At 39.6% G+C, this 24,123-nt stretch overlaps 1 protein-coding gene across 6 annotated transcripts in view; it reads left to right on the forward strand.

The window, feature by feature from the left end:
- The first annotated feature begins 3,354 nt into the window (after window positions 1-3,354).
- The window catches only part of dclk2a (doublecortin-like kinase 2a), a 53,258-nt gene continuing 32,489 nt past the window's right edge, over window positions 3,355-24,123 (forward strand). For 4 of the 6 annotated variants that reach the window (XR_003693908.1, XM_028593443.1, XM_028593455.1 and 1 more), the window contains exons 1-2: window positions 3,355-4,283; window positions 14,126-14,463. Coding sequence is in view for 5 of the 6 variants with exons in the window: in XM_028593443.1 (XP_028449244.1) it covers window positions 3,878-4,283; window positions 14,126-14,463 (744 nt within the window). In the remaining variant the exon portion in view is untranslated. The remainder of the gene's footprint in view (window positions 4,284-14,125; window positions 14,464-24,123) is intronic. The other 2 variants (XM_028593449.1, XM_028593477.1) reach the window with 1 other exon arrangement.

The raw sequence follows: 24,123 nt of genomic DNA on the forward strand, positions 1-24,123 counted from the left end.
GAGGATATGTAGTCCCAGTTGAGAGTGTACAAGCCTTCGATGCAAAGGTGGTTGCTCTGAGTTGTGGCCTGAAAGTCATTGGTGCCTGTTGGTGCCAGCAGTAATCCAAAATCCCACCAGTTGGCATCAGTGGTGAAAGATGTAGGCAAAGTGAGGCAGGCGTATCACCTAAGCATTATACCAGGGTTCTGGGAAGGAGGCTGTTGTCATACTCCAGATTCAGGACCAGTACAGTTTGCCCCTTCAAGCTATATGTGTTTTGAGGATTTTGGTTTAGTGAAAGTTAAGTAAAATACTTGGACTGTTGCCTGTTGCATCTTTATAAACTTCATAAATCTTAAGCGTATAAAAAGAAGAATATATTAAAAAGCTATGTGGCTTTTTAATATATTCTATTTATTATTTTATATATTATATAATGACCAGCTGTCGCTATTTCAGTATTGCTCTGCCACTAAAATGCACCTAGAGTAACCAGGATAAAGCTTTGCATTGCGTCTGTATCTTATTGTTATTCAACGATCTGGACTTTTTTAAACAAAGTTTCATTCATGTGAACAATCAATTTGAATCGTCACTTTTTAATTGCAAATGTTCACACATCCTCCCAATCATTTTATATTCTGTAAGAAATCTGTGTTTCTAATAGTTGAAACAAAACAGAATTCCCCATCCCCCTCATTTAGTGTTCATTGGTGAACACTAGAGGGCGTTGGAGTATTTTCTTTTTCTCTTTCAACTTCCCCAGATTGTACAGAAATTAGTTTAACCTTGATCTCATGAAAACAAAACAACCATCACATGCTTTGCATTGTTTCTTTAAGAGTGGATTGTTTTGCTAAGTGATTTTCACACAAATGCCTGAGGAGAATTATTCCCCAAATCCCTCATAAACTGTATTATATACAGTCAGAGAAGGCTTAAGTCTTATCGCCAACCTTTTAATTTAGAAAGAGGGATGAGGGATTTTCTGCTTTGTCATTCTGTACAGGATTTCCCTCTGCCGGGGGAATAGTATTTCCTATTTGCTTTCTGCTCCGCGACTTCCTCCCACAAAGGCTGCTCAAACAATACATCTAACACAGCTGGCTTTCAGTTTGAAGAATTCCTAAGATGTTGCTCATTGATGGTATTTATATAGATTTGAATAAAATGAGCAAATAAAAAAAATGATTAATACATTAATAAAACCTTGGAAAATTAGCCAGATGAGGTCACTTACATTATTTAGTTTCTGTTCACTCAAAACCTAATTTCCTTCCTCAAATACAAGATTGAGCTTGGTCTGGTTATAGCCAGACTACGATCTGTGATAATGTGTTTGTAATGTGATTTTTCTTGTTCTTTTGACACTACTGTGTGATTTTATATTATTATGTAACAACAACTAACACAAGACATCCACTAAAAAGTTACTGTTTGCTGATGTTGTTCAAGGTTTGTTTACATTAGTCATGTTTGTAAAAGCAGGGTAAAACTGTCTTGTATTTTAAATTAGGATCAGTTCTCATAGACAAAATTATGGTTTTTCATTTATGAAGGAACTCTTCTAATATATATATATATATATATATATATATATATATATATATATATGTGACTTTACTTTTTTATGGTCAAAAAGTTTCCAATTGGCCTTCAAAATCGGTCTTGTCCCTAATGAGTACCTTAAAAATGTGACAAAGATAAGCTTATTAGTTTCTGTTATGCTGGCTTCAGGAATTAGGCTACTGTAGTTAAAAAGTGGGTTAAATCATCTCCAGTCTGCCTGTTACTACTGTTTGCCCTGCTTTTTGGCAAGCTGCAGTGACTGTGTGGCTCAGATCCTTGCTGTACTGCACCAGGTAGTGATGCAGGTATGTAAGAGCCTGGCAGGGAATGGTGATGAGGTTCAGCCAGGTGGTGAATAAAACTGGCTTTGCCCTGTACAGTATAATCCAGGCTCACGATTTGGCAGACACAGAAAGCACAGCTTAGTATTTGCTGCACTCTGCAACACAGCCATACTTTATTCATGTCCGATTCAAACATAACTGTCTACGTATGTATACAGTATGTATCTTTCTATGTGTATGCTATATGCATATACTTAGTGTGATTGTTTTGTGCTTGTATCTTATGTATAGATCAATAAATCTCTCAATTAGCAATTTAGCAACCTTGAGTGCAATTCATTTTTGTCTTACTAGCTGACTGTTCAAACCTGACTGTTCAAACATCATGTCATGTCATTTTTAGTAGCTTTTTGGGTATACACTTTTTCAATTTTGCAGTTAACTTCTCCAAATGGGTTTTTAGTGAGAATATTCTGTCACCAACTGTTGGTTTTCTTTATTCAGTTTAACATTGTGTTGTTATAGCAACCCCTACTGGCACAGTTACATACCAGCGGCAGTTCAGCTGACCATTTTGTCCATGGATGTCAGATTCTTGTCCAAATTAATCATCTTTCATCTACTCCCCAAATGCTCCTGTTGGAGCATATGTAGTTAGTCTTATACTACTACTACTACTACTACTATTATAATACAGCTGTTTCGTAATTTAGGCCTACTGCTGCTAACCATAGACTGCTAACCAAACTAGACGTTTCAACTAAGCTAGCAAGTTGTCCGAGGCTTACAATGTGTTGCTAACACAACACTACTTACTAGATTACAGACTGTGTTTTACTTCCTATGTAGGCCTAATGATAGCTTCTTTTTTTTCTGGCATGATGGACAATGAAGCTAAATGTGTAACTAGTCTATTGTGAATCTCACCTTAGTTTCCTTGGAACTCCTTTTTACAAGACATTTGGTCTATCCATCCTTTATAGTAGTAAGTTATCTACATTGTTTTCAGATTTTTTATCAATAATCGTTGTCTTACAGCTTCTGTTTCAGTTGTTTTTAGTAAAACCCTCAACTTTAGACAACTTGTTGATTTCAACTGTTATCATAGGGATATGAACAAATATTTGCTATATTTGCTTTGACATATCATCAGAGACTGTCAGAAATAGAAAATCTTTGATATAATTTAGCCACTATAAATAAAATAATGACATATTTTTTGCATGCTGCTTTTGACACATAATTAATTTGCCAAAATGAATGAATGTAAATGAAATACCCCTATAGCCTATTATAATATTTCTATAGTAAATAAAAACTCTGTATTGTCACCCACAATGTACAGACTCTACCTATGTATGTGTATCCAAGAAAAACTTTCTCTGGTATCCTAACACATTTTAGGTCATCGAGGATGAGTGTGTAGACCTCATTGTTTCCAGGTCGTGAATTTATTAGCAGAACATTAGAGAGCATTAGGACCCTGAGGCGGGGAGGGCTTCCCCCACTCTCACTATCCATTGATTTGACAGTTTAAGCGACCGACCAGTCAGAGGAAGGGTGTGAGGTGGAGAAGGAGGCGGCTTTGCGGTGTTTGGTGCTTGGTGCGGTGCGCTTAAGTTTTGTAAAATTGCTTCGTTGTTTGAAAGCCAACCGGGAGGTCCACTGCAATGTCTGTCAAACCCAGCTGCTCCTTATTTGACACGTTTTCAACCGGATAATCCCGGCGTTTGGATTTTTTGCTCCTGCTCTATTATTGTAGGTAGAGAAATCAATTCATCGGATCAGTCAGGACGGGATTCATTTTCTTTTTATTTCTCGACTCGTTTCTTATTTTGGGGAGTGCCGTGTTTTAGCGTTTGGACTTGTCACGAGCAACCGGTGCAGCAACACAGAGTACGGGATCGCAGACTGGAGACTCGCACGTGTATCCTTCCTCCGGCTGCAGGCGCATCGATCCTTAAGCACTCTGGATAAAAGTTGTATTTTTTTTCTTCTGTTTGGGATTTCGTTTTAATCAGGCAGAAAAAGAGCCAAATAACATGTCGCTCAGCAGAAGTATTGAATTTGAACACTTTGAGGAACGAGAGAAGCCGCACCGGACACCGAGGGCCAATTCGGGCTCCGGGTCCCAGTCAGGCTCCAGAGGCAACGGTCTGGTCCCCAGCCCGGCGCACAGTGCGCACTGTAGTTTCTACCGCACACGCACTCTCCAGTCCCTCACGTCCGAGAAAAAAGCAAGAAAGGTGCGATTTTATCGCAATGGAGATCGATATTTTAAAGGTTTGGTGTATGCCGTGTCTAACGACCGGTTCAGGTCTCTGGATGCTCTGCTCATGGAGCTCACAAGGTCCCTGTCGGACAATGTCAACCTTCCCCAAGGAGTCCGGACGTTATATGCCTTGGATGGAGGCAGGAGAATCACCAGTCTGGATGAGTTAGTAGAGGGTAAGGGTTATCATGGATGTAGCAACCCCCTCATGTGTCTACAAATCATGAAACAGGCTCAATACTTGATTAAATTGATTCAGACATGCAATCAATGGCATGTCTGAATCAATTTAATTTGATAAAATATAGGTTCTCCCTTGAGTATTGGCAAATGGTCCATGTAAATATACACTGATATAGCCTCAGGCAAGTTAAGCCACAAGTTTAAAAGGCCACTCAAAGCACTGTCTACTTTGTGTATTTAATATCTATGTTGCTAATCATGGAAGTTTTCTCCGCCAGACAAAGTCACTTTGAGATCATTGCACCTTTGTGCAGAGATCTACTGTACTTAATACTATCAAATTATCGTTGAAGGACATTACAGTATAATGGAAGCAATGCACGGCCTCCCTTGCATCATTTGCATCATTGACATAACTGTTCTGACATGTTTGACCCAGTGCCTTGCAAGAAGACTTCCTCAGTGCAGCTTTAGTTCTGCATAGGCTGCTGCTAATGTGAATCAGTGCCCATTGATCTCAGCTGCACTCTTTCACTCTGTCCCCTCTTTAGGATGTATTTGTGGTGAGCTGAGTTTGTGTGGGCTTGAAAGTTCCCTGTGTAGCTCTAGTGCATTTCTGCCTGGGACTGAATGGGATGAATTTGTATGTTGTTTTAGGGTCTATTGGCTGTTAAAGTCTGTTAAATTGATCTCACCCTTGGGGCTTGAAAGATGGTTTCCCTCCCCCATCCATTATCTGTTCATTGCTTGCAGTGCTGGGGTTTGAAATACTTGTGTTGAATACCGGAAATTTGATTTAAAAATTTAGAAAAATATGAAAGTAATTTATTAATTAAAAGTTAAAAGTTGAATTTTAAAATGAATAGTCACTAGTGAAGTTCTAACGCAGTCACAGATATACGCTCATTTTAGTCAGTCAATTTAGTAGGACTTGAAAGGACTGTTTGCATTAGCATACAAGTTAACTATTCTTGCAGTGTTACCCTGCAGGGACAGTGACCACTCAGTAATAAGTTAATCTTCATGTTCAGTCTTGGTGTGTGTCTGTCTGCACTGTAACCTACCTGCAATCCTCTTTGAACATGAGAGGTTACGGCTGTGCCACACACACTTAGGATCCACTGACCTCTTACTGCAGTCATTATTCTCGTATACTGGTCTATTTTCATCTCACATCCTCCTAAAACGTTAGACTCTGTGCTACACTCATTTCTTAAGCCCCATCCCCTGAGTGACCGGGAAAGATTTAGGCCAGTGCCTGATCTGAATTCCGTATCGTCACTAGTTGGTAATGTGAGCAAAAGTTGTTTTGCTGCATTAGATGTGATCGAGAGCATTCTGTAATTGCACTTCTGCATTTACATGTACAGGATACTGTTGCTAAATGAGTCTTTGTTTTTAGGGTCCAATCACAAAAAGATACATTTTTACTCCTAGTATTGTCTGGGAATGCAGATTAAGTTTTTTTTAATCAGGGTTTTGAGATGTCTGCAGCTGATGCAGTGTTAATGTAATATCAAAGTTATTTTAATTACACATTTTCAACCTGTACTGTAAATGGCGTTCACATCAAGTCGTGGGAAAGTGGGATGTCTCACATCAGCCAGTCCATCATTCAAAGTATTGAAACCAAATATAATGTATAAAGTGTTATATTGTCAATGTACAATTCATTTACCCTCACACTGCCAACTTTGCAAACACACAACCGTCTTGAGTTGTCCGATGACTTGAACTCATGCAAGTCATAAGCATGTAATTTTTCCATCCCATATTACATGAACACAGCATGAAATTAGCTGGTTCTCCTGAAGAACCTCAGTAGGGGTGTTTGCAGTTAGAAGTTGACAGAAGGGTGAATGGAATTTCCTTCATGGTGCTCCAAGTATTGAGAAATCTACTTTTAAAACCGTCAGCAACAATGTTCCAGTTGGATAATTCAATGACCTCCCTGGGGACAGTTTTGACCATCTCTGACCTTGATTGCAACATGCTGCTGTGGATTACCCTTAGAAACCGGGACATTGTTTCTGGAAAGTCACATTCATATTGAGTTTTAGAATTAGATTAGATTTAGATTTTAATACTGTGAGCACCTCAATTGAATTTCCATTCAATCCAATTGTATTGTGGTAGTGGCCGAAGTCTCAGAGGCAGATATCTAAAAACATCAGCAAATACGGCAAACTATCTTGATAACATGATGGGTAAGTGGGAAAGTTTTTCTTTTTATTTGGGCAGACTCCGACGTGAGATGCACTGCAGGTGGGCCGTGCACCAGTGTCTTGTTGTCCTTGTTTACTCACCCATCTAATGGACAGAGAGAGAGCACATTACTGCACAGCTCAGCAGTCTGCCTCCATTGATTGAGGCTTGCTGGGGCTCTTTTGTGTGCAAACCCAATAAGCACCATTCACATGTGTGTCCCTTATGGCTGGATGGGATTACTGAGCCAACCAGTCAACTCGTAGGGTTTTTCCATATTAGGGGAGGTAGTTGCGCCAAACCATTTCCTATAACTTCTTCACAATAAAAGCATCCCAGTTCGGTTTGCCAGAGGAAGGCTTTAATGTAAGGTTTGGTTTGCATCACCAGTAACTTAATTGAAAATACAAATGGGAACACACAAGTGAAACAAGATTCAGGTAGAAGCTACAAAAGGCAAGGCAAGGCAGCTTTATTTGTATAGCACATTTCAGCAACAGGGCAATTCAAAGTGCTTTACATAAAACATTAAAGAGCAGTTAGGAAACAATTAAAAACCATTTAAAAACAAGAATAAAATTTACAGTGCAGTATTAGAAATTACTGTTTATTTTTCAATGTGATCGTCACCACAAGGCTAAGTTATTTTCTTCGGCAAACCTTGTCAAAAACCTGGAGCGGACTCGCAGACAGTCTCTTAATAGCGGACTCGCAGACCGTCTCTTAAAGTGATGGTTCGGAGTAATGTCACCCTAGGGTCCTTTGCACCATGACCTCGAGCCAAACACCCCCTCAGAAGCTTTTTTCACCTGGGTTGAACATTGGGAGAGTTAGCGTAGAGTATCGTTATCAGCTGAATAGCTTAGCGCGTGGGCTAATGGATCCGAAGTGTCTCTTAACATTACCCCACTAATAATGCCCGAAATGATACCAAACGTCTACAGTAGTACAAATAGGTTATGCACTCATAAAACGATGGATTGTAAAGTTTGTAAGTACACCAGAAGTTTATGTAAATAACACTTGCCTGCTGGCTTCTCCTCTCTGCTGCTGCTGCTGTTGCTGCTGCTGTTGCTGCTGCTGCTGCTACCTGCAGTAGGACGAGTGCTTAGGGCCGTCTACAAATTACAACACCGAAAAGAGATGCAACAAAAATATTTAATTTAATGATTGAATAAGGTAATGTCTCCAAACTTACCTCAATTATAACTTGTCTCCTGCTAGTTATTCTACAGCACTTACTTTAAAAAATAAGTTAAATTAATAAATATTTTTGTTGCATCTCTTTTCGGTGTTGTAATTTGTAATTTGACGGCCCTAAGCACTTGTCTTACAGCAGCAGCAACAACAACAGCAGAGAGCAGCAGCCAGCAGGCAAGTGTTATTTACATAAACTTCTGGTGTACTTACAAACTTTACAATCCATCGTTTTATGAGTGCATAACCTATTTGTACTACTGTAGACGTTTGGTATAATTTTGGGCATTATTAGTGGGGTAATGTTAAGAGACACTTCGGATCCATTAGCCCCTGGGCTAAGCTATTCAGCTGATAACGCTACTCTACGCTAACTCTCCCAATGTTCGACCCAGGTGAAAAAAGCTTCTGGGGGGGTGTTTGGCTCGAGGTCATGGTGCAAAGGACCCTAGGGGGACATTACTCCGAACCATCACTTTAATAGCGGACTCGCAGACCGTCTCTTAAATACCACTAGATAAAAGACAAGAATAAAATTGACAGTGCAGTATAAGAACTGTGAGATACAATACGTGAATAAAAGTTACAGTGCAGTATAAGAAATTAAACATTAAAGAGCAGTTATAGAATGTCATACAGTGTCATCAATGCCACTTCAGTATAACAAATGAACAGTTATTTAAAGAAAGACAACATCAAAAAGATAGGTCTTTAGCTTTGATTTAAAAAAACTGAAAGTTGCTGTGGACCTGCAGTTTTCTGGGAGTTTGTTCCAGATATGTGGAGCGTAAAAACTGAATGCTGCTTCCCCCTGTTTATTTCTGACTCTGGGGACAACAAGTATACCTGTCTCAGACGACCTGAGAGGTCTGGGTGGGTCATAGTGTAGTAGCAGATCAGAAATGTATTTTGGCCGTAAACCGTTTAGTGATTTATAAACCAGCAAAAGTATTTTTAAATCAATTCTTTGAGGCACTGGAAGCCAGTGTAGAGACTTCAGTACTGGAGTGATATGATCTACTTTCTTGGTCTTAGTGAGAACTCGGGCAGCAGCGTTCTGAATCAGCTGCAGCTGTCTGATTGATTTTTTTTTTAGGGAGACCTGTAAAGACACCATTGCAGTAGTCAAGTCTACTGAAGATAAAAGCATGGACAAGTTTTTCCAAATCCTGCTGAGACATAAGTCCTTTAACCCTTGATATATTTTTAAGGTGGTAATAGGCGGTAATAGTTAAAATTCAGGTCTGAGTCCATGACTACACCAAGATTTCTGGCTTTGTCTGTTCTTTTTAACATTGTCGTTTGAAGCTGAGTGCTGACTTTTAATCGTTCCTCTTTTGCTCCAAAAAACAACCACCTCAGTTTTTTTGTCATTTTAATTTAAGAAAATTCTGGCACATCCTGTTGTTAATTTGTTCAATGCACTTAGTCAGTTGTTGTATTGGACTATAGTCCCCTGGCGATAAGGTTATATAAATTTGTGTGTCATCCACATAACTATGGTAGCTTATTTTATTGTTTTCCATAATTTGAGCCAGTGGAAGCATGTAGATGTTAAACAGGAGAGGCCCCAGAACTGAGCCTTGGGGAACTCCGCACGTCATATTTGTATGCTCAGATGTATAATTCCCTATAGACACAAAGTAGTCTCTATTCTTTAAATAAGACTCAAACCACTTTAGTACAGAGCCAGAAATGCCAACCCAGTTTTCCAATCGGTCTAGTAATATGTCTTGGTCGACTGTATCAAATGCAGCACCGAGATCAAGTAATACTAAGACTGAAATTTTGCCACTATCTGTGTTTAAGTGGATGTCATTAAAGACCTAAAACAAGAGCTGTCTCATTGCTGTGATGTGGTCAAAAACCCAACTGGAAGGCATCAAAACTGTTGTTTAGTGACAAGAAAAGGTTGAGTTGTAGAGAAACCGTTTTTTCAATGATTTTACTTAAAATGGAAGGTTTGATATCGGCCTATAGTTGCTCATTAGTGACGTGTCTAGATTGTTCTTTTTTAAGAGTGGCTTGATGGCGGTTTTCAGGGCCTGTGGGAAGATACCTGAAAGAAGAGACGTGTTTACAATCTGCAGAAGATCTGATGCCAAACAATTCGAAACATTTTTGAAAAGGCCTGTTGGTAAAATATCAAGGCAACAGGAGGAGGTTTTCAGATGTTGTATAATGTCCTCCAGGTTTTTACGTTTAATCATATGGAATTGGGTCATATTGGAATTTGTTTTGCCTGGACACTGTGACAACACAAACTCTGTATTCGATATGGAAGCACTGACTGTTTGTCTAATTTTCTGAATTTTGTCTTTTGAAGAAAGTGGCAAAATCATTGCAGGCCTCGGTGGATAAAAGTTCTGATGCTACTGGTACTGGAGGGTTGGTTAACCTATCGACCGTAGCAAACCAAGCACGTGAATTATTTTGTTTATGTCCGAAAAGAAGGACCGCCTAGCATTCCTCAGTTCTGAATTATAAATGCGAAGTCTCTCTTTATAAGTGTAGAGATAACTGGAGATTAGTTTTTCGCCACCTGCGTTCTGCTTTTCGACACTATTTTTCTGTTCTTACCAGTATGACATTCCTCCATGGAGATCTTTTCTTACCAGAGACAGCTTTGACCTTTAGTGGGAGCAATGGCATCAATAACATTTGTAATTTTACAGTTGAAATTGTCTACAAGCTCAGTGACTGAGACCCTTGAGAGGGTGGGTTTGGAGGAAAAAAGCTGAATGAATGATTCATTGGTGTTTTCAGTGATATACCGTTTTCTGATTACCTTGTTTGGACACTTTTGTGCATAGAGATATTGCCATTAAAGAAAACACAGGAATGATCCGAGAGAGCAGCATCAGTCACCACAACCTTGGAAATGTTCAAACCCTTCGAGATAATCAAGTCCAGAGTGTGCCCCTTGTTGTGTGTGGGCTCCGTCACATGCTGAGTCAGTCCATAGTTTTCAAAAATACAACACAGTTCTTTGGTCCCTCTATCCTGGTGGTTATCAACATGAATGTTGAAATCACCAGCAATAACTACACAATCAAAGTTAATACAGATTATAGACAGCAGTTCAGTAAAGTCGTCAAAGAAGGATGCACAGTATTTAGGTGGCCTGTAGATATTTAGAAATATAGGTCGAGGGGAGGACCTTAGCTGAAGAGCCACATATTCAAAAGAAGCAAAGTTTCCATAAGATATTTGAGTACATTGGAATTAGTCATTAAACGAAATGGCGACTCCACCTCCTTTCTTATTTACTCTGTGCTCACTGATAAAACTGAAGTTAGGGGGAGCTGACTCTATAAGAACAGCAGCACCGTTAACCAGGTTTCAGTTAAAAACATAAAATCAAGATTGTGCTTAATAATAAAATCATTGATTAAAAATGATTTACCTGCCAAAAACCTGACATTTAGTAAGGCTAGTGCTAATGTGTTAAAATAATTTTTTGGGACTGGTTGTTGCTGACAAGGAATGGATGCTAAATTTGCTAAGTTGGCAGTTAAGTGCTTCTTTTTCTTACTTGGCAGATTTACCATTCTTTTTCTATTACTTATCACAACATAGATTGAAGAAGAATTTAATACACAGGGCCCAGGCTTGTCCTTGAAAGAGTCATGAGTGCCACTAGGTGTGCAGCCTGGACCCAGCACATATCAGTTAAAGCTTGTTGCATTTTGTACACAAGCATACTTATCAGTCTGGGGAGAAGGAGTTCGCTGCAGTCCTTGAGGGGGCAGGGGTGCCTGGCGTTTTACTTTCAGTGATTGAGTCAAAACAGGGTCAGTTTGATGCTGGGGGCGAATGATGGGAGAAGGCATTGGGGCAAACTTTATTCCAGCATCTACCAGCTGCTCCATCCGGTCAGTGAACCCCAACATGTGGCAGGGGGAAACAGGGGAAAGGGTGAATGGGGAGGGCGATGGATCCTCAAAGGTGTCGGGGTTGGTAAGGGGGTTTGAGGAGTGAAAGACAGGTGAAAGAGGGGGGTTGAGATTTCTTGTCTCCGCTCTGTGGTCTCCCATGGTCAAATCCTTGCTCAGGTGGGGGCTGTGGTGGATCACTGCCGCACTTTGTTGTGTCTTCCTCTTGTTTTGTTTGTGTTGATTTATCTTGTCTCGTGTCCTTGGCCGAGGGAGTAGATGTGTGGTGCAAAAAGTAAAGTAGGCTAGAGGTGAACACCTTTACTCCTGGCTTGTTAAGGAAAAGTCCATCTGTTTTAAAAAGATGTCTGCGATCCCAGAAAATGTTAAAATTGAACAATGAACTGCAGCGTTTTTTTTTTGCATTTGTTTTCGGGTTTGTGAGCTTTTCTTTTTGCATCGTTTTTTATTCGCATCGCGTTTATGTATTTGGTTGTGTTGTGTGTATTTGCATCGCGTTTGCTGAATGCTGCGCATGTGTTGTCAAATTAATTAAGTTGTTTTTCTTTTTGCTTTGCTTCTTTTTTCGGGGTTTGCTTTTCTTTTTGCATAATTTTTTAATTGCAGCGCGTTTGTATATTTGGTTGTGTTGTGTGTGTATATGCAGCGCGTTTGCTGAATGCTGCACATGTATTGTCAAATTAATGTAGTTGTTTTCTTAATTTGCTTGTGTTTTGTCTATTTGCATGTGTTTTATGAAGTTGCAGGCCGTTTGCCCCTGTCGGCCACCGTAAATTTCAGTTTTAAATCATTTTGATTTCAATATCTGTGTTTTAATAAATTGGTGTATGGCTCCAGGCTAAAACTGAGCTGCCTCATGAATATATGCTTGATGGATAGATGGTCCTATGTGTCTTGGTAGTAATAGGCCTATACATTTTACTCTGTGATCATTTCTTGGATTGAAGAACAAACAGGACATGGATAAACTTTTGGAATAACATTTTTGGTATAAACTGTAATATGTGGCCTAATGGTATGTCTGCCCAGGGAAACGAGTAGTGTGCTGGCCATACTGGTCCAATGCCTTTGACTAGAGTGGTGAATATCAAGTCGGTAAAATAGAAGACTATGCATGCTAAGATTATCATTGATTCATGGGGTCACTTCATTGTTTTGGTAATGATATATTGCCTTAATATTAACCCTGTTTTATGAGTCCCACTGCCATCGCTTGGGTTTTGGATTGGTGACAGATGTGCGACCACTGCAGTAAAAACTGCCGGACTGGTTAGACAGCTCTATTACGGCTGACCTCATCTGTTGTCCACATGAGGACAGCAGCCAGTGGCGGCTGGTTGGGGCTCCCCTCACACCACCAAGGGATGTTGCACCTGACATCCCTGCACCTTAGGGAATAGACTTGTCACCAGTCACCATCTGAGGGCATTTTAGTATTCTGTCACTGTCCCACAAATGAATGACAGCCCCAGTTATATTTTGTTTTAGTTCTGAGCCATAACTCAGTCCCCCCAGCTGTGGCCTAGCCTTTTAATTAGCCTTTGGTTAATTGCAAGCTTAATAAAACCAGGTATCATGGGACGCACGTCTCATGGCCTTCTTTCACTGCAGCTCCATTCGTTTGTTTTTACACACATCAGATAACCAGGGGCATAGCACAACATTCTGGGCCCTGTAGAAAGGCATTTTCTATGGGCCCCTCCCCACATCCACAGCTATTCATTCTAGCATATTTTTGGGCCCTCCTCACATGAGGGCCCTGGGTACTCTGTCCCCTTTTCGCCACTCACAATCACAAACTTTTCTCAGTTTGTGAGTGCTATTCTTTTCTTTGATAGCTTTGATGAGACATTGTGTGATCTTTTCCCTCTAGCCCTGTACATATCTTCACTGAAAAACACTGGATATTTGCTAGAACAGAATTTACAGTATATTTAATATATAATGTTTTTGGAAGTGTCTGTTAAGCACAAGTTGATTCTGAGAGACAGCCATGTGTTTGTTTTAAATACTTGTAGCATGAAGTATCTGTTTCTTTCTCTCTTACTTAGAGTGGAACAGAACAGCATTGAGTTTCTCATCCAATGCTCAGACTTCAAAACAATCACCAGACATTCTTGCTGTGGTTTTCATGTATCGGCCAAGCCCCTGTACTTGTCACATGACTTTGTTCTTCAGGGGAAACATTTGCGTGTTAACTGTAGGAAAGGAATGCTGGCAGATAAAACAAAATGCATTGCTTTGGAGGAAGGCCAATGCAGCAGTTCAACAGCTGAAAGGGAGAGAGGACAGTGTTACACTGGCCTGGCCTCTCAATGTGCCTTTTTGTTTCAACTGAGGAACGTTGTTTGTTGTTCCACGGATTCTTCTAATGCCATGTGGACGCCGTATTTTATGATACATACCATACGTGTCATGTGAATTCTGATACATCCTGTATGTGGTTTTCACAATATTTGATTTAATATTTTTTTAATGTCTTAGATGGGGATATGGTTGGCAAGAGATAAATTCTACCAACTTATTTCTTTCCCCAGGTGAGAGTTATGTGTGTGCCTCAAATGAAGCCTTCCGACGTGTGGACTACAACAAGAATGTCAACCCCAACTGGTCGGTGGGCTGCAAGACCGGCACATCACGCTCCCTCTCGTCTCTCATCACGCTGAAGAACGAGCTGCAGCGTGAGTCCAAGGACTTCATCAAACCCAAACTAGTCACAGTCATCCGCAACGGTGTCAAACCCCGCAAGGCAGTACGGATACTGCTCAACAAGAAGACGGCACACTCCTTCGACCAGGTGCTCACTGACATCACAGATGCAATCAAGTTGGACTCTGGAGCTGTGAGGAGACTGTACACTTTGGAGGGCAAGCAGGTGAGTCTGTTATGATGCATCTGTGTTGTAGTTTAAAGGACTGGATGATAATTGCAGCTCTGGTAATCACCCAGCAAACTCAAGCAAAACCAGCCAGTGAAACAAGGCCAATATCCATTAACTCACTAAACTTACTAAAATTACATGACAGTTGGAGAGAGTTAGCTGTATTGTTTTCAGTGAGATGAGATTATATAATGTGCATATGACAACCAGATGGAACAGCTAGGCTGAGCTTTTTAGGCAAAGGTTTTATCTCCCCAAAATGCTGTGATTTATAGGCTTCAGCTGTGTCAGCAGTCTAGGTAATTACACCCCATTTTATCATCCATACATAATTACACGCCACGATTATTTCAACAAGACACTAATGAATACACTTAAGAGTTCAGGCCTTTTTCCATATCCATCAATATTAAGCCATTTGAGACTGTTTTTGCTATAATCCAATCCATCTGGGGCACATATATAGTAATATTTTCGGAAATTATCATTTGAGTGTCCCTGGTGTTTTGAGATGAGGTGAGCTTGAACACATGGTGCCCCTGATCAAAAACATTTATATTTTGTTGTCTTGTGTGGGAGAAGTCTTAAATCATTCTTATTAATTACAGTGTTTTAACTCTCATATCACCAAATTATTTAACGTAACTGTGGTTTAAGGTAAGTAACGCAACAAAAGTACAGGGTCAAAATAAACTAGAAATTAAAGATATGTAGTTAGGTAGAACAGGATTAAAAACATAAAAAAAGGTCTACAAAAATAAGTTCCATGAAGTAATTTTTTTCAAAGCTTGGCAGGAGCTTAAGGTTTAACCGAAGACATTAAACAGACCATAGGCTGGTGACAGGCTAAAGGTTTAAGGTTGTGTAAATGTCTGGCAGAGCACTTAATACAAACATGAAGGACTTTGTCTAGATTAGTAAATAATAAAATTGATTAAGTTTGGGTCTTTTATTCAAATGAAAGAAAAAAAAAAAAAAAAAAAAAAGACTATTCAAGCTTAAATCAAAATAAAAGATTGCTCCCATATGTCATGCAGCTGGCTTCAAATTAAAGAACTTCTGAATTGTTTTACTTTGGATGCAGCTAACTGTTACACACTTAAACATTTTTTGAAACTCTTCATGTAAGTAGACAAGGCCATGTCTCTTTGCACTGCCTTGCTCCAAACACAGCTGTTAATTATTCAAAAAATGTTGTGTTTATTCATAATATCAAGAAAAAGTAGTTGGCTAGAAGTAACTTTTTACAGTGGATACTTTATCAGCTGTATGGCTTCTATTTGTATGTATTGTTACATTTTCAGTGGGATTGAACTGCTGTGTATTTTTTTTTAATTGACTACTACACAGATACAGGGGTGTTGATAATTGATAAAATGCCCTTATTTGATTATTAAATGCCCAATATGTTATACTGACAGCTAGCGTTTAAAATGGTTACTGAAGTCCAAATTCAAAATACTGGAGAGAGTAGTCTCCCCCGACCCCTCCTCCCCAGCGTCAAAGTTCACAGGCTTAGCCAGGTTGCTAACGCTAAACCCAACATCCCACTATGTCAATGTTAGCTTGATGCTAGTCTCTCATTGCCAGTGATTACTCCATAAAAGCCTGCGCTTTCGCGGTGCTCTGTACCCGGCTGACAGTCACCTTTTATCGGCTAAATGTAACAACAACTACTTCTAAAAAAGACCGCGACCTTGCGATCAACTGTACCCAGGTCACTGTCGGCTACCACATTATACAGCTTGTCCATACACTGTATCACACATTATGGTTGCATGCCAGTTTGTAACAAAGTGGGAATCATACAGTCCAACATATAACCTTGAATCTGGCGATGGTAACGTTGGCCACAAGAATATTCCATAACGTAACATAACGTTACATACATTGCAGAGCGACCTGTAGAGAACATAAGCTGTGTCCCAATCCAACAATTCAGGCTACAGGGTTACTTTAAATTGCATGTTTCCATTATGAGGAAGTTAAAGTTGCGGTTTCTGTCATATGTCCGTCATGATGGTTGTAAGCAGCCATGGCTTGCCCGGTCCTCCAGTAACGTTGGCCTTTAACGTTTGTTAGCATGGCGGCGTTAGCACCAGTCGGGATCACTTTACCGGCGTCTCAATTTTTTTGTGAGTAACTAACTCATGTACTCTATTTAATTTAAAGTGCCCATATTATGAAAAAAACACTTTTTCTGGGATTTGGGGTGTTCTTTTGTGTCTCTGGTGCTTCCACACACATACAAACTTTGAAAAAAATCCATCCATGCTGTTTTGAGTGAGATACGGTTTCTGAATGTGTCCTGCCTTCAGTCTCCTAGTGAGCTGTTCAAAATCAAACGCTAATAACGCTAACGCTAGCATGCTACGTCGTTCTCAATAGCAAAGCACTGCTACAACACACACAAGTTCACCATAATCTACAAAAGAAATACTTACATGTGCGCCCTCATTTAGAAGTCTGCCAGCTAATCCTGCCTTGTAACTGACCAAAGTTGGAGAAACAGGCTTTCTTTTACTGTCTCTAGAGTTAGCTAGCTGACATGCTCTACATCTGAGCTACTGCACATGTGCAAGTGCAATCAAAGATAGTACAGAAGAAGAAGATGAAAAGAGGTCTCACTCTGTAGCTAAAACAGAAACCAGGTGAAAAGAGGATCTGCAGCAGTGAGAGAGAGCTGTGCAGTACAACAAAAATATTTTTTGAAAATTAAACCATGTAAACCTATTCTGGTAAAACCTTAAAATACAGTTATGAACCTGAAAATGAGCATAATATGGGCGCTTTAATGCAAGCACAAACTACTACGTTAGCCGTGATAGAAATTAATAGGGCTGTCAGCATTAACGCGTTAATCGCATTGCAAGCATAACGCGTACATATGCACATTGTGTAAAGCCAAATTAAAATATCACCGAAGCACGTCAAGCTTGAGCTACCACCTACCAGCTAAGCATAGTACAGTTAACGTGACTCAGGTTGATGCTAGTGGGCTCAGGCAAAGCACCATTTTGGAGAGTGCTACTCGCCAATCTGTTATTGAAACCAAAGTGCAAACGCTGTCTCATCAAGCGGTGATCACTGGACATCAGTGAGTAATCAAAATTATTTAGAAGTTACTGCACACTAGCTATATTGACTCTGGTAAGTAGGGTTGGATACCAAAACGTGCCGACCTAAAATTTCGGTGCCTCATTTCAGTGCCTGACTTCACACTATACCTGCCAGCAGGTAACGTTTTTTAGTACCCTTCTTTTTTTTCTTTTTTCTTCTTTTGTTTACAGTAAATAAATAATAAACAAATACAAATCTTAAATTCAAGTTCATAAAGTAACTTTCTTTGCATTCATTTGATTCCCAATCAAGATACACTGGTAAGAATTTCTTTCAATTGTTAATATGTACTTAAAAACAGTTCTGAAATGCAAAATAATAGAATTTTAATCATGTGATGAAACATGCGACTATAGACTATAGAAATTCAGCGATTAATCATTTGACAGCCCTAGAAATTAATGAAGGTCAACAGTTAGCATACCTGTTTAGGAGGAAATTAGCCAAGTTGGCGTCCTTTTGGGCTCTAAGCTGTCTCCATCCTTTAAATGCATCTCTAATATTTACCTGTGTTTTACCACGTCTCTGGTCATGCAGCTGTTTAGAAAGATGCTGCTACCATCACTGTAGCCCCTAGTTTTTGCGTGTTTGCGTTTCATCTCTGGCAAACCGGTGTCAAATTGGGCAGATGACAACAAAACACAGGCCAAAATAAAAACCGATATTTCGTCTTGGAATGGAATTTTCAAAGCATCGTTTTCAGAGGAGATATTATTTCAACTTAGCATGTTTGCTTAATAGCTGATGACATATTGTGGTCATTTGTTGATTAAATACAGTAAATATATTACATATTGGACCTTTTTAATAATCCCAATTGGGCTTTAGGTTAGAGTGAAAAAAAATTCTGTAACCACAAGGTGTAAAAAAGAACAATCTTCATCAAATATTTAAAATCCTAAATCTGACAACCAAACCAGCTGATGTTTGCTTCCTGTGAGCTGACAGGAATCTTTCTAGGACCGACAGTCCAGACAAATGACTCATGACAACAGTGATGCTTTTCACCTCTGACAGGGCCAGCCCAGCATCCTTTCTGTCAAGCCAGTACTGTACAGGAGCACAGTTTCTAATGACTTGACTTGTTAGGATTATATAATAGTATGCGTGACATCCCTGATTGGGGTTGTGGCCAAAGGAGTGTTTGAACCCACAGGAAGCAGTGCAACCTCAGTTCGTTGCGTCTGTGTGACTGACTGCTGACTCTGTTTTCCTCTATCCCGTGTTTTTCTATCAAGGACTTAGGTTTCATCTGTGTTTATAGTAAACAGGGATGGGTGGGGAGACATGGTTTAACACAACTAAGATGGTAAATAATGTCTGATATGTTTAAAAACTTGGTACTGAAATAAATCATGGCCTAATAAATGCACCGCCCACAGCTGCACACATTAATGATCCTTGTAAGAATCCTGTTAGATTCTAATATAATATATATAATATATACAGTAATTCAGTCCCATATCTTTCACATAAGCCCTTGATGTGTCTGTATTTTCATCTCTTAGTAAATTCCAACTAGATCAGCTATGCAGACCAGCTGTTCATTCCAGGCATTTTACATTCTGGATGGCCACGAGGAGTGTTGCATTTATGGGGTGCTTAAGTACAGTAAGTTTGGTGCTTGTGATACATTTGTGATGTCCATCCTGTCTTACTAGCTATTGAGTAAAAACTATGTTGAGAGTTGACAATTTGACTAATCGTTTGAAGTGAGAAGAGGCTGGCTTGTTATTAGGCAGATCGAGAGGGAGCCCACTTTTTTAACTTCCTTTTGAGTTTTCTTTTCCTGGCCAGGTGTGCCAGACGGTGGCAGTTTGTTAAATCTCGTAAAGTCTTTGGGAATTTAACTTCTTTTGAGTGGTGAAACCAAAATTGCATGTTTCTAGATTTTTAATTTAAAATATTCAGAATCTACTATTATTTTATTGCATTCTGTGTCATATAGCCTTGGCTTGAAAGTTACACTCATTCTTATATTCTATGTCAGTTTGGAGCAATGACCCAGACAGACATTGGGACAGTGAGTGCGTGTTCTTGCCATAATGTCTGATTCACTACTTTGAAAAAGGACTGTTTGCTTTAGACTCTTCTTACTCTCTTGGCCTCAACAGGACTGTCTCAGAATTGAATTAAGAGTCTAATTTAGAGATTAACGCATTAAGCCTGTGATGTGACCCTGAGACCAGAGCTGGACACCTGACAATACCCTGTCCATGATAATAAGTCAATTCAGTTTAAAGTCCATAGGTGCTTTTGTTAACATAGGCTTAAGCTTATAAATTCCCAGTGCAAAAATAAATCTGACAACACAATCTTTATTTCTAAATACTGCCTACTCAGAGAATTTAGCGGAAAAGCATTAGCTTTAATCTTTTTACTTTCCCCTGTCCTCTGCCCCCCTCTGCTTGAAGAGGAGGTAACATTCTCCCAGACCAAACATGTCTCAGTAAGAGCTTTACTCATTTGGATCCCTCTGTCATGGAGCCTCCCTACCTTGATAAACCTCTTTTCACATCCTGAGTGGTGCCATACTGGTGGCTAGACAAACTGATGGATGTTTCCCATTTCATTGCAGCCCTGTAAAAATCATGTATTTTCAAAACTTTTCATGAGCTAAGAAAAGCTGTCTAAGAAACGTTTTCGTCATAACAATTTCTGTCTATCCGATGAGAATGATTTATTTAGCTTGACAATTAGCAGGATTTTCCACCAAGTTACATTGGATTCATTGGACAGCAACAAAATGCACTTTGACCTATAAATGTGTGTCCTTAGAGCGTGACTGATAACAGGCCTTTTTGTGGATTGTGCACATGTCAGAAATGCATTATATAAAAAGTAAAGGAATAGGAAATATATATAGATGTAATGTCAAATGCATTCATAAATTATGAAATCATGCTTAAAATACTATGTAGTGTGTTCTAAAAACACAAAAACGCACACATGCTCCAAATGCCTTCCAGCAGCAGCCTGCCATCTGCTCCTTCAAAATCAAATCACAGGTCCCTGCCACCCGGTCCAGCAGCCCCCTCCCACTGATACACACACACACACACACACACACACACACACACACACACACACACACACACACACACACACACACACACACAGCGTCACATACACTGAGAGGCCCCCCACTGAGGCCCTGGCCGCCACCGGATAATTAGACCTATAAGCTGGAAGGGAGGGTTAACGTGCAGCTGTCAGGTGTGCGTGTTGGTGCATTCAGGGACGTGCATGTGTGAGTGAGCGTGCTTGCACAATACATCTCTGTCCACTCTCCCTCCTCGATTCAAAGATGCTCTTCAGACTGAATGTTAATTGTAGATCTTGGTTATCATGGCCAGCAGAATCAGCTGCTGCTTTTGAGAGAAACCCCTGTTTTACATCTCAAAGCTGACTTGGCAGGCAGAAAATAAGATTTCCCTACTTTGTATTGTCTAATCCAGTGTTTCTCAAATTGGGGTACTATTACCCTTAGGGGTACTTTGGAGTACTGCAGGGGGTACGTGAAATATTTTGTATGCATGATTCCTAAAATATTTATACTTTAATAATGAATTAATTTAGTGATAGATTCTAAACATTTGAAATGTAGGTTAGCATTTAAGTGTTTTTCAGTTACAAGGTTGTTGTTTAGCCTAAACAGGTGCAGCATTGTACCTCTTTTTATAGGCTTTTATATCTACCCAAAATGTTTTGCGCTGTTCAGGGGGTACTTGGCTGAAAACTATTTCAAAGGGGGTAAATTATTGAAAAAAGTCTGAGAACCACTCTAATCAATGCATTCATTAATTTGGGGAACAGTTAGCGGTCTAGCACTTGCTAAATTGTCTTTTTTATGTAGAAATAATTAAGAAATTATTCAAGGGAACTGTAGATATAGTGAAAAAGAGGAGAAGGCCCGTGTGATAAAGCAAAAGTGTAATATTGAATTGCAGAGAGAGACGTTCAAACCTCACCTCTGCACGGCTGGCCAGTCATTGCGTGAGGTGGGTGTGAATGTCACATTGGCGCTTTAACCCCTCCACTACAGTAGATTATCCTGTGTGAGTACTGAACACCACCAATAAACTGCAACTGACCTGGCTACACCTTGCTACATCAAGACTGCTATCAGCTCAGATTAGTTGACTGAGAAATGTGTTGGCACAAGACGGAAGGCGGAAACGGCAGAAGAACAAGATGAATTGTCCCCTTCTTATTACTAGAGATGGTCCGATACCATTTTTTGCCGATACCGAGTACTGATCCAATACCAGTGTGTCATATATTTTATTATGTTTTAACAACTGTATACTACTATCCCTGTATGGATGTGATATGATTTTTCTATTTTTGTTGTCGGTCTGGCTCAGGTTAAACTCTTTGTGAAACATGAACAAACGCAAACAATGAATGCCACAGAACTATCTTTTATTATGCAGTTTGACAGTCAGTTATAACGGAAAAAGAACATAAATAAACTACTTTAACGTAGACTTTCTTTAGGGCTTTATTACGTGGTATCGGATCGGTGCATAAACTCCAGTACTTCCTGATACCGATACTGGTATCGGAAGATCTCTACTTATTACCCCGACTATTTATCCCACTGTGCTGACACCTTTTAGTTACATTACCCATGCAAGTTTAGGAAATGTCTTTTTGGACACAGAATTTGATTCCGGGAAAGAAAGAATGCAGCATTGACCACTGTATTATGCCAGGATCAGACTACACCATTTTTTGGTGTAGTCACTATGTCAGATTAGACAGACATAGTGCCATACATTATTGCTGTGTCTTGCCTGGAACAGTGGCAACACTACAAGTATAACACCGACCAGCCCCCAGATTGTCGCTTGCTGTCGTCAAGATCACGTGCAAGTTCATAGGTCGACGCTTTGGAGGAGCTGGAGCCTCTCAAAAATTCACGAAAATCGTTTAAACTGACCGTTGTCGATTTGTAATGAAGAAAGATTCAGCAACTGCATAGCCTATTTCTTGCATAAAATGTTTTCAGAAACACATTTTGGTGAACTATTTTCGTAAAATAAGTTTTTTGTTTTTCATTATACCAGGATCAGAGGGGCTGAATTTGTGACATATCAAATCTACAGTCTGCTCCATCAAGGTAATGTCCATGAACAGATAATGGAGGACAAACCATTGACTATTTGGTGACATTTCCAGTGCATTTGCGGCAAACTGGATACAGTCCAGGATTGTATGTAGCCTTCAGCTCCCTGTGACCCAGACACATAATAACGGCCAGTCAGCGTGTGGTACTGCTATTAAAACATTAGTGATCAATGTGGGACATAGCGATAAGCGGAAATCTCATTTTTAGATGAATAAATACTCGGGGTGGTGTTAGTGAATAATCAATTGCATTTGATCTGACATTCACAAAGGCTGAGGACAAAACATTATTTACAGTCTTGAATGCAAAAATTACACATAAAGCATTAAATGCATTTAATTGGAATGTATTTTTATAATAGTTCCCCAATCTTGAAAGTCCTGCATTAGTTTATTTACTTTAATTTGTTTCCATTATATTTGTTGTAAATGAAAGCATGTTAATGACTACAATTAAGAAAAAAAATCGCTCCATTAAAGTATTCTGACCCTTTCTTATACACAGTCATTTAAGAGCCAAGTGTTCTAAGCAACTATCCTACATGTAGCCATCTGTACAAGCATTTAGTAGATTGAGTTTACATGTCACAGCTATCAGGTCTAACAGTCTGCATCAAAATACAGTTTTAGCTGTCGCAAACAATACCCCTGCTGTCCTGTCTGGCTCACCTGATCCTGCAAATCAGTGCCATTAAAAATGTCTTCTAAAAGGATTTTTGAAAATTAATTACAGTAGATTTTCATTGACCTTGGAAAAGTAGCAAGAGCGTACTACATGTTCATCAGTTCAAGTATTTTTTTTTTTCAGAAAAAACATGTAGGGATATACCTAAGGTTTCTGCTCTGTACTGGCTAAAAGTTTACATGAGTTGAACATGGATTTTCTCTCTCCAAAAACATCTGCCTAAAAATCCTGAAATATGTTTGCCTTTCACGATCCTTTTCACTCAGTGATGTTATCAGGATGACAGCCGGGCTGCCCATTAATCAGGGGCTGGAAACAGACCTGGACCGCTTAGACCGTTGAGCTGTTAGGCTGAACTGCTCGTCTCTCTGAAATCTATAAAGGCCTTTTCAGTACACACAGCAAGCTGAGGAATGAGAGAGGAAATGGAAATGGAACTCGGCACTGATAATTGGACGGTCTGCTCAGATGTAATAACTTTGTTTGTTTACATCTTTGCAGTAGTTAAGTGGGTGTACTGTATCCTCCATAATACATTGAAGACACAGTTACAGTTAATCTTGAAAGAAATGCATGCGGTTTTAATGACATAAAACAAAGTGATGGGTTAGTTAGGTTTTTGATCTCCTTTTCTTTCTTTATCTCTCAGTCTCGTTGATGTTTTTGATGCATACAGTGTGCATAACAGAACTCGCAGGTCTCATACATAACTCCTT

Source organism: Perca flavescens, chromosome 2 (assembly GCF_004354835.1).
Source record: "Perca flavescens isolate YP-PL-M2 chromosome 2, PFLA_1.0, whole genome shotgun sequence".
NCBI classification, from domain to species: domain Eukaryota; kingdom Metazoa; phylum Chordata; class Actinopteri; order Perciformes; family Percidae; genus Perca; species Perca flavescens.